Genomic DNA, 12089 nt, shown 5'->3' on the forward strand with positions numbered 1-12089 from the left:
ACTCTTCCCCCTTTGAGTTCTACAGCATCATTTTCCCAGTGGAACACACTTCAAATGTCACTTTCTATGAAGTCTTTTGACTTCTCAGGTAAAATTAATTATGGTCCTCTCTCCCAGCTCCCCTGTGGCATTCTTTTCATACTTCTAAGGCTAAAGTACATTTATTCATGATTGCATACAAAGTGTCTAGCATTGTGCTTGGTACAAAGTAGGCACCCAATTAAGTATCTGATAAATGGACAGACAGATGATTTCTAGAATCTAGATGGAGGCCTTGACGAATACAATGCCTGAGGAAAACAACAAAAATTTAACACCCTACTGGTAGAGTGAAGGTTGAAGAAACATGAAAACGCCCTTGTTTGAGGCATACACAGCTCTCCACCATCCTGAACAAATAACCAACCTGATTTTTCCCTCTAGATTTCTCTCCTTCCCCTTCAAACTGCTAGAGCTGCAAACAACACTAAAACACTGATTAACCAAAACACAGGAATTTTATGCTTATACTATTACTTCCGTGGTCAATTTACACCTAGCCCATTATTTAAGCTTCACACTATCATCCAATTGAAGCCCTTCCCTCCTTCAAATTCAGCCAACAGTTAATGAGTGCCCACTTACTAGAGTATAACTGAGCACAAATGATACGCCAAGCATCATGCTAAGTGTTTTCCATGCATTTCCCCCACTTAATCCTATGCTGGGCAAAGAAAATACAGTCTGCTCTCCCAGAGTTCACAACACAGTGGAGAAGCATGGCTTGCGCACGTGTAACAAGTACAATGCATACTGTTAAACTCTATGACAGAGGTGAAGGTTGAGTTAGACTCAAAAACAGACAGAAGTTCTGAGAGGCAGCTAGGAGATGAATAACATCTGTACATGCACAGATATGGGGACAAGCAGAGGATACTTGGGAAACTGAGAGGAGAGGGGATGACATTAGGAATGGAAAAAGTGGGTTAAGGTACGACTTCTGAAGGGCAGATATTATTTTGTAGGCAGTAAGGAATAAGTAAAGGTTTGGAGTCAGGAAGTGAGTGATACTAGGTTATAAAAGTAGAGATCAAGTAAATACCAGCAGTATGTTGGAAGGATGGGAAGAGGAAGACTGGATACAGTAAGTAAGGGTCGCAGTAAGAAAGACAAGAGGGCTGAGACATCCCAGAAGTAGAATCGATGTGACTGATGTGGAAGAAGGAAGAACTGAAGGTAACTGATTCAGAAAGAGAATCTGGTTTCAGGGTAGGGAGATGATAAATACTGGTTGAGTTTAAGATGCCTGCAGGACATCTATGTACAGCAGACAAATATGCTGCCATTATTATACTTCATCCTCCACAATGACTACTGTGTATCACCTGTCTCCTGAAAAATCCTGCTTTACCCCTCCTATCTAAGTTGAAATTCCTGTCTAATGTTTGAAGACCCTGTAATCATCCCACCTTTCTCAATTCTAATCCATTACTGCCAGTCTCAATGACCCATTCTGTTATAGTTAACCTATTTCATGGACTCATCCTTTTTTTTTTTAAACTTACCATCTCTAGGAAGTAGTCTTAACCACCTAAATTGGCAAGATCCCTCCCGCAGAGAATAAAAAGGTGTATCTATAAATTGTCATGTATGCAGATTCATGGCATGCCCAATATCTAGATCATGAACTCTCAAAATGAGACACCCTGTTTGGGGTGCCAAGCACTCTACTGGTACTGAGTAAATAAACTAAACACTATGTAAAATTTGTCTTTTTATTTTCAGAGGCTACAAAAAGTATCTTGAGGGCAATAGAGACTTGGCATATTCTTACATAGTATGTATGTAGGATTTTTGTCCCCAAAACAATGCTATTAACAGAATATATTAATAGGAGTCTGATTATGTCCTAAATTCAGTACTATTTCCATCTTTATTAGAAAACTTCTAAGCTCTAATCATTACATTTTTTAAAATGTGATTTTTGGTTAGGTAGCTTAAAAGGCAGTCTAGTATAATCTAGAGAGTAAGAGTTCTGGCTTTGGAGATTAAGAGTTCTGGCTTTGGAGTTAACTGGCCCTGGATTCAAATTCCAGCTCTGCCACTTACTAGCTATATGACCATAGTCAGGTTACTTCTCTGAGCCTCAGTTTCCTAATCTGTAAAGTGAGAATGAATACCTTCCTATCTCACAATATGACTGTAAGGATTAAAAAGGTTCATGTATTTAAAGTACTTAGCCCAGTTCCTAGCACATATTAAGTGTTCAATAAATGTTAGCTATTTCTGCTACTGAAAAAAGCAGGAAAAATGTTCAAAGGACTTCTTAAGACATGTGAGTAAAATTTAGTTTGAAAAAGGGAAAGTTTAGGAATGACCTGAGGATAGTCATCAAGTTTATGAAGGACTCTTCATTTTTAATATAGAAAAAACCAAATATTTCCTTTAATGGAAAGAGGCAGACCTAGAATAAATGACTCTAACTTAAGTGAGATACTTGAGTTATACAGGAGGATGAATTTCGCAACTGTGAAGAGTGTTATATAATACTGGTCCTGTTTCAGGTTGCTTGGGTAGAATCACAATTTCTTGATATATTTAAAATAAGATAGACAAAAAAATCTATGTTACATGGCTTTTAGGTAATCTTGCCTAAGGGGAAGGAAAGTGAACTAAATGGCCTCTCAACTCCTTCTGTTCCTAGAGTCTGTGATATATGTGACATAGGTACCAATTTTAACAGTAACTATCTGATGTGGATACTCTTTTTCTTTTCTTTTCCTTTTTTTTTTTTGGTGGGATCTTAGTTCCCTGACCAGGGATTGAACCCTGGTCCCAGCAGTGAAAGTGCCGAGTCCTAACCACTGGACTGCCAGGGAATTCCCCCGATGTAGATACTCTTAATGATCTCACCACCTAGTTTCATCCAGCTAGAGTATGTTCTTCAAATATACTCAAGTGTCTCCTTAAACAAATGAAAACGGCAACGATAACTCATAATCTTACTTGGAAATTTGCATTTCTTGGCTAGATGGCTGGAGAATAAGCGTAGATGGTACAGATGTGGTGTCTCCACATATGAATTCAAGAGGAACTAGAAACCATTCTGGAAAAAAAAAATCTGTCTTAATTGCAAAAACAGAGTCTCAAATTATAAAAACCTTAGTAGGCTGGCAAATGTCTCCTGGTCCATCTTGGTGCTTAAAGGTGATGTAAAAGAGATGAATATGTTTGTGTGGAATGGCTTTCCTCCCTGATCCTTCTGGCTGACATGAAAATCTTGGAAAATGGCCTATGGCAGCAAGAACACACTTGCCACCCATACCTCCTGCTCTACTGTGAATTCCCATCCTCTCAAGACTCTGACCCATCTGGCCGCCTATATACTTTCACCTCAAACCCCAGACTCTTCTCTTTATACTTTTCTTTGGGGCAAGTGAGAATCTCTGGAGCCAGCACGAGATACAGACTGGAACCTGTCTTAAAAGCACCCATGGACCAGCACTCCTGTTTTTCATTATTTTCAACGGGAATTCATGACCCACTTTTCACCTAAAATCTAGATGAACAGGAGCCAGGGCAGACTCACAGGATAAAATGCCTTAAAAAGTCAATTATGGAAACTGATTATCTAGTTTACACGTAGCTTACCTACTTACATGAAACTCTTCACTTTTTTTCTCCCTTTCTATTTGATTTATGGCCCTTTTATTGCTTAGACAAATCTACAAAGGGAAAAGTAAATAAGAAAACCAAAATCTGGAATTTTGGTTACTTGATAGTATTTCACGTAAAAATGATGTAATGGAAGGAACAAAACTAAAGGTTAAAAGGTGACTTAAAAATTATTTCAAAATTAAACATACAAATGCTACTCCAGTCCTAGCCCCTATGTAAATTATTTAAATTCTGACATTTTAAGAGAAGGAAAGGGAGCAAAATTATATACCTGGCTCAAAAGTTCTCTCCTTCTGCCACTATTCCTCAATGCTGGATGCCCACAGCCTCAAAATGGCTACAAAACACCTTTCCTAAGGGAATTCCCTGGTGGTCCACTAGCTAAAACTCCATGCTTTCACTGCCAAGGGCGCAGGTTCAATCCCTGGTCGGGGAACTAAGATCCCACGAGTCATGCGGCACAGCCAAAAAAGAAAAGAAAAAAGAAAAAACCCACACCTTTCCTAAGGTAACTCTTTATATCTCTTATAGCACTCTTTAGTTATGCAACATCACTGTTTAGTAAGCAGTGATACAGCATTATCCGTTTACTGTTGGTGACTTGTCCTAAGTTATATAATGTGTCAGTGGCAGTTATTTAAAAACAGGCCTCATGAATTCCCAGCCCAGCATCCTTTTCATTAGCCTACAACAATATTAGCAGGATCTTATTATTACTTACGAACAATAACTACAACAGGGGCTACCATTTATCAAGTCTTAACCATGTACCAGGTACCATGCTAAATCCTGTATCGTCTCTTTTTTGATTCTCACAATATCCCTGGAAGGCAAGTACTACCGTTATCTCCTTTTGGCAGGCGAAGAAAACATGGTGTAGAGAAGTAAATCAACTTGCCCAGGGTCACCCAGCTAGTTAGTTACTAAAGCTTGTGGTCTTAACCTCCAATACTGTTCTACTCCCTAGATCAAGGAACAAGCTTAGTTATTTATAACTCACTACACTTGGGCAAAAAAATTAACTCCCTACACCATACCATTAAAAATTAATCAAAACCATTTATAATAGTGAAATCTGTACAAAGTTCTGATGCTTTCTGCACAAACAGGTACAAATAAATTAAATCTCCATTGAATTCAGCAATACTGCCAGATGAATGCTGCTGCTTCATATAAAACTAGGCACTGCATTTGTTAATAACACAGTAACATCAGGGACCAAACCTGCTCCTGTTCTGACTAGAGCAGCCATGTCAAATAACAAAAATGCTAACAAGTCAGGATGTAGATGCATTTTCCAGGAATATTCATAATGCCAAGGAATAAATAATGGGGTGATAAGGGTTACAGTACAACTAGCTTCAAGTAAATAGTATTCTTTCTTTGTACCCAAAGTTGTTTTTAAGGACTAGGAAATAAAAACATAACTGCTCTGGTTCTCAAAACTCAGCAAGCCACAGTAACATGAAGAAATCTAAAACCACCAAATTAAAAAAAAAAACGCATTTTTAAAAAAATGCAGCATTCTATTGCTATCTACAGTTTTGAGGGTGGGGAATATAAACATTTTCACAGTTAAGGTCTCACTACAACAAAAACTGTCTGACCTCTGAATTCCCATTTGTGCCAATACTGATTCTAGGGTTTGAGACTATTTATCCTTAAAACAAATCTCAAATGTTATCTTTGAACATCTTCGTATTGCTTTTCTCTTTTTTTTTCAACTAATACTAGAAAACTGACTACTTTTCAAAATAGATTATTCCTGACATCAAAATGATAGCCCCCGGGCTTCCCTGGTGGCGCAGTGGTTGAGAGTCCGCCTGCCGATGCAGGGGACACGGGTTTGTGCCCCGGTCCGGGAAGATCCCACATGCCGCGGAGCGGCTGGGCCCATGAGCCATGGCCGCTGAGCTTGCGTGTCCGGAGCCTGTGCTCCGCAATGGGAGAGGCCACAACAGTGAGAGGCCCACGTACCGCAAAAAAAAAAAAAAAAAGATAGCCCCCCCTTTCCCATTAGATTCTTTACGAAATATGAGATTACTTAGTGCCTAGGAACATAGATATATGTTCTGCCAAACCCATCTTTAAAATAATGAAACACTTGATAGTGGAGCTACTGAAGGTACATTTACAGATGTAATTTCAATAAAGAGCTCAGAGGAGAAAAATAACCAAATGAGAAGACACTGTCTCAATGTAAACCATAATGTATTAAATAGCAACAGAGACGACACTACCTCTCCAAAAGAGCAATACAGTATCTTGCCAAACTGGTTACTTGGTAGTGAAGACAACTGTAGGAACATTACACTCAGCACAGCTTCAGAAAAACTGTAAGATTCACCAAAAGTTATCCAAAGTCAGAAATGCTGTGTTGTATAGCTGAACCATGGTAAAATACGTTGTGCAGCAACTACTAACATTTTCCTGTTGAAAGGGTTCTGTCATCTTCATTTGTAATGATCACAATTACTTTATTAATGGAAAATGAAAACATTTCAGAATTTTAATTATCAAAATATACGTGAATGAAGACTTTAATACATGAAATATTCAAATTAAGCAAACTGCTTGTTTTGTAAGTCAACATGGCCTCCAAGAAGATTTTAATTCTTTTTGAAAAGAAAAAAAATGAATATACATATTGATTCACTCCTTTTTCACTGATTGACAAATAAGTTAAACCTAGCCTTGCAATTTGCTGATTTGGGGAAAAAAATAAGACTGCAATTTAAAAAATTACACTCAGTTAATAACATGATACACTCTAAAATAAGCAATTTCCTCCTTAATGAGCTTAAAGTAAGTTTTATTCTCAAGAGGCAGAAATACCAACTTACCAGCTTCGTGCCTCTTTTAATTTCCTTTTGGACATCTTCAATAGAAAATCCACCAAGACTTTCGTTATCAGAGTGTGATGATACCAAAGCAGATGAAAAGAGCTATAAATTACATTTAAAAAAAATTAAGGTTCATATATAAAGAAATTACAGTGAAACAGTGAATAAGATGCTAAATTTAAAAGGAAATATTCAAGTAAAAATGGCATAGCATTAGGGAGAAACCATTTCTTAGAAGTTTAACTGGTTTTGCTGTTTTGTTTTGTTTAGTAATCAGGAATATTCATTATTAAGATTCTCATGGTTTCAGATCTCTTGGTTGCTGCGGGCATACTTACCATGCACTTATGGTGTGCTGCCACCTTCTGGTTTTCAGATATTAGTAACTGTCCACATTCCTTGTCTCTATTTGACTTACAAAAGCCACATTTGCGCTGTCTTGTAGGCCCTTTTTTCTGTTCAACTGAGCTTGACATGATTTTTAAATTGCCTTTAGAATGCCACTTTATGTCTCAAGAAATGCTACAGAGAATAAGAAGGGCAACAAAATGGTTAATTTTGTTTTAAAAATCAGTTTACACAGTAATATAAATTGCTTAATATTTGACCTAGGTCTTAATATATGCATTTAAAAATAGCTATTTAGTATAGACAAATTAATATTCAAACCTCTGTAATTTTAAAAAATGTACAGCATATGCATAAAGATAAGTTAATGAAGTACTGAGAAAAATCAAACTGCTCTCAAATTAAGGGACATGTGAAATAATTAGAACTATTTCTGCATGGATACATAAAACACGAACAGTGTATGATATTAAAATAGTCATCTGCTGACATAATTAATGAAAAACATTTTTCATGTATAGCTAGCTAGGTGCCCCTTCAAGGAGACAAAGAATTATACATCTAAGAGCAGAGCAAAAACTAATAAGAGAACTACACAATATCCAGGGTGAACAGAATTCTATAACTGCACAACTCCTTAAAGCTCACATATTGATAATCCAACAAATGAGAAATGAATTTACATAACCATGACTTTGGAACACTTATTTTTAAAAGTTGAATTATTTTCAAGTTTAAAAAAACCATGTATACATCTTTATTAGTTTTTGCTATTGTATTCCTTTTGCAAGTAAGGAAAACATTCAGCTTTACACCAGTCTATTCAAAAACGCAGACTTTAGGAACCAATCATTTATAAAAACAACTGTATTACCTGACTCTGAGAGTTACTCCAAAAATATGCTTATTAAAGTTACAAACTGACAGTCGTGTTCTAAATGTAGTAACTTTCATACCTTAATTAGTAATACTGTATAAAGAAAGGAAAATTTTTCTGAATGAGCCTTAAATTTAGTCAAATTATAACTATAGGTAGTATAGTCAAACAAAAAAAGGGAAGAAAAGCTCTAACATGGAAGGTTTCAGATTTAGATCATCAATCTCAACATGGATTCTTCAGAAGACTATAAACAAATGTAGAATCAGTTATTTGAATTGTGGAGGTTTCCCAAATCAACATAACTAAGCAGTTCAGGACCCAGGTTACCACAACACACATTACAGTCAATAAAATCTCAAATTTTTGTGTTAACATTTACTAAATTCTTTCCATTCCTCCATACATTTGAACATTTTCAAAATATGTTGAAAAAATGGACTCACTAACACTACACTGTTTCTTTCTGAGAAGCACTTGCTCACCAACAAGAACAGGAGCAGTTGGAAGCCAGCAAGGTGGTAGCTGCAAACCATTCAGTGCTTTACAATGTAACAATGCAAATACTTAAAACTGAACACGAAGTCACAAAGAAACAGGTCTTCTCAGCAATTTACATCTAGGTTTTTCTCTTTAATGAAACTTCAAAGGCCCTGACAGTCTCTGCATTGATGGGTTTAACAAACTCTTAAGGCTATTTACAATTTTAAATACTTCACTCTTCCAAATGGCATCGGATACTTTACAACAGTACTGTATTCATAGCACTGGCTATAAACCGTGAAACTGATTGAAAACAGGCAGCAAATACTTTTAGGATTAAAGAAAAAAAAAAAGAACATAACAGAGAAACAAAAGAAACAAAAGGGGAAGTGTGTTTGCATTTGCTCAGGCAAATATGTGTTCAGTTGCTTTATCAAGAATGTAGCTGCCAACATCTTTAGAATTAAATATGCAAAACATCAAAATTCATAAATAGCTCCAGAATTTGCTACTTGAGTTCTAAATTAGCTTTCTTTACTACTGTGCAATGAACAGTAAGCACTCTGAAAGCACTGTAATGTATTCAGCATTTCTCCTGGTCATCCTTGGCCAGCTGAAAGGATGGCACATTATGAATCCAATCTATACAGACGTCTTAATGTGTAATTTCTGTACAACCTTAGCATAAGCTATAAAAACAGCTTAAGACAAAGTAAATTCCTAGATTAGAACATCACTTTTTATTCTTAAAATTAATTCTGAAAATGGTGTCCCCAAAATTCTACCCATATTGAATCCTGCCTCTTTCCATTTATAAACAGGTAAATTTCTCATCCTAATTTTGAGAACCTACTTTTCTAGGTATCAAAGACCCCAAAATCTAAAAGAGAAAAAAAGGTACACTTTATTTTGCATTCAAAAATACTCTAGTGTATTTTTCCTGTAATCAGTTTAAATATAATTTGTAAAGTGAACAGAAACGCACATAAAAGTGCACCAAACCAATTAAAAACTTTCCCCAACGTGCAATGAGTAAATGGATTTTTCCACTAAAATTCAAATAATGCATCTGTGCATATCTTGCTAATTTTTTTTACAGCCTCCTTGTAAAACATGAAGTGGAGAACATCATGGAAACAATGACTCCTAGTAAAAATGTCTTCATCATAAAAATGCAGATTTTTATCTAATGCTGTCACATTTGTGGTCTCTACTTGAGGAGAATAAGGGCATTCCAAGGACCAATATTAAGGGGTTCATAATGATCCATACAGTATATGGCATTTTAATTTTAGTCTAAAAGGTTTTTCAGGGCATGCGGAGATCAAACTTTGATGCTTCCACCCAACAATGAAACCTTTTCCTTAAAAGAAACATAGCATTATGGATAATGTTATAAAGCAGAAATAAAGAGGCAAAGATAACAGCGTGAGAAACATAATTTACATGTCCGAAAAAATATAAAAACCCGATTAGTTAGGCTGAAGCAATCAGTGCATTTCAGATTTTCCAAGATGCTTTAAAGCACCAAGGTGGAAATAACCTGAAACATCAAGGAGAGCATTCAAGAACCAACTCGAGAGCTCACTCAGTGTCTGATATCTGAAAGACCATTTTCACGGAAAAACAAAACAAAACAAAAACTGCAGTTCCGGAAGATCAAACAATTCCACACGCAAGGAAGTTGAAATATACAGATCAAAATATATAAACGATCCAAGAAGCAGTATTTCTGTCAGGAAAGTTACACTGGAGAGAAATAAACGAATAAGAGATGAACCGGAAGGGCACCTGAATTTGGTTGCACGATATTATTACATGCTTCGCACTGCTTTTTGCGGTTATTCAAAAGGAAACTAAAGGAATTTTCCAGTTGTTTCAAACCCAAGGGTAGAGAAAGAATTTGAACTGTATGAATAAGACCTGATATTACGTAGTAAGCCGATAAAAAGAAAAGGTTTTTCGAAATTAAAGGATTTTTCAACTTCCACGCAGAATATCGAAACGAAGAAATTTCAAAAGAATGCCGTGCTGCTCGTCCATATAATAAAGGATGGTACACATAACGTACCGGAGCCTCTCCGTTATTTATTCCTCAATACACACTAGACTCCAAGATCTCCCTCTAATCAAGCGCTAGATAAACTCGCAAAACTATCTTCCAATAAAGCACTTTAGCAGGTTCCTTTCGGTCGTAAAGTCAGGGTCCCCTAATTGTCCTTTTCCAATCCTCCTGGATCCAGGAAAATATCACCCTACCACTTTCTTTAACCCTCCTCCCGCCAGGAGTTCGTCCTCTAATAGTCTTCGTTTCCTATCTCAGTTTCACCCCTAATTCCCCCCACCCCGGAGTTTTTCCTCATTCCGTAAGGTTACCCTTCTTGCCATCCTAACAATTCTTCCTCTCACTCTTCCCAAACTGGGAGTCTCCCTCCTTCCCAAATATGTCCTAAGCGATGGCAAAGGCTAAAAATTCCCGGTATTTTGTCCTCCTTAAATGTTGCGCCCCCTCCCCCGAAGTCTAGGCTTAAGCCTAACCTCTCCCTTGGCTCCTCCGAAGCACTTTTCTCAGCAGCCTCTCTGCCAAGCGCCTTCAATGAGCGGCGCTTCTGGGGTCCCTGACAATAAAGCGAGACCACCAAGAGTCCCCCTTAACAACGGGCAGGGGCGGCGGCCTGGCCACCGCCATCCTCCTTGTCTTCTCCCGCCGGGCAGAGAATGGGGGGCCCCAAGGTACCGTGGGGACTCACCGGCGGGGCCCAGAGGCGAACGGCAGGGGAGAAGCGCCAATGAGGGGAAAGAGAAAGAACTCGGTCTTGGTTCTCCGGCAGCGCCTGGGAGCGGGGTTCTGTCGCCGGAGGTTGTTTCCTTTCATTCGAGAACAGACGGGCTCGCGGAGCGCCCTTACGTCGCCCCCCTCGCACGCAACGACTCACATAGCGTTAATACGTCTCGAACGCGCCGCGGGCCCTGATTGGCTGCAGCGAGGAGGCAGCTGAAGCCGTAGAGCCACAACGCATGTGCAGAAGCCACCCCCGGTACGGATCGGGGCGGCAGGCCCCGCCTTCTGCTCGCGCGCGTACCTTCTATTCTCCGGTCCGCCGCTCAGCCAAGTGTTTGGGGGCAGGATCCGAGGAGATAGAGAAAGAGATTCAAAGATATCGCTGTGGGTTGGGCGGAGAAGGGGCTGGGTTGGGACTAGAAACCGTTGGCCAGAGGCCCCGGGTAACCAGTTTTCAACAGTGATTCAAGTGGGTAGGCCTTATCCCTTGCACTTGTTCACCGAGGCCTTTTCATATCCATTATTTCATTGTACTCTCGTGGCATCCCTTTGAGGTCCCCCGTTCTCTCGTTTTACTGCCAGGAAAGACTGAGAAGCTCGTAGTGGAGTCAGTCTGCCTGGATTTCAATCTTTGGGCGAATAATTTTTCATCTCCGTGCCTTAAATTTGTGTCTTTAAAATGGGGATAAAAATAGTATCTCACGGGTTTATTGTGAGGAAGAAATGAGATAATGCCAGTAAACCGTGTATTAGCGTCCCTGGCGTATAACAGGCCCTGTATAAATTCTGAGATTTTTCATAATCAGAAAAGATAAGTGATTTTCTTCATATTTCACACAAGTAAACCTGACACCTAAACTGAGCGCTTTCCTCTGATGTATGAAGCCAGATTGTGTGGGTTTGAATCTCAGCTCCCCCACTTCTAGCTCTATGACCTTGAGCACGTTGCATTACCTCTGTCCCTCAGTTTCAGCACATCCAAAATGGAGATCACAGTGGTGTCCATCTCATAGGATTGTTAAGAGAAATGAGTTAATATATGTAAATCACATAGAATAACGCTTGGGCACATAGTATGCCCTATGTAAGGGTCAGCTTT

The 12089-nt window shown here is 38.5% G+C and overlaps 1 protein-coding gene across 5 annotated transcripts in view; it reads right to left on the bottom strand.

Moving 5' to 3' along the window:
- PHF6 (PHD finger protein 6) overlaps nt 1-11116 on the bottom strand; it is a 52495-nt gene extending 41379 nt beyond the window's left edge. The window contains exons 1-3 of one of the 5 annotated variants that reach the window (XM_027092415.1): nt 10959-11114; nt 6839-7022; nt 6501-6602 (exon numbers count right to left, since the gene is read on the bottom strand). In XM_027092415.1, coding sequence (XP_026948216.1) covers nt 6501-6602; nt 6839-6976 — 240 coding nt within the window. In that variant the 5' untranslated portion in view covers nt 6977-7022; nt 10959-11114. Of the gene's footprint in view, nt 1-6500; nt 6603-6838; nt 7023-10958 lie in introns of all 5 variants that reach the window. The other 4 variants (XM_027092414.1, XM_027092416.1, XM_027092417.1 and 1 more) reach the window with 4 other exon arrangements.
- Nucleotides 11117-12089: the final 973 nt, after the last annotated feature.

Source organism: Aethalodelphis obliquidens, unplaced genomic scaffold (genome assembly GCF_003676395.1).
Source record: "Aethalodelphis obliquidens isolate GAN/ISIS:26980383/991018 unplaced genomic scaffold, ASM367639v1 scaffold78, whole genome shotgun sequence".
Taxonomy (NCBI): Eukaryota; Metazoa; Chordata; class Mammalia; order Artiodactyla; family Delphinidae; genus Aethalodelphis; species Aethalodelphis obliquidens.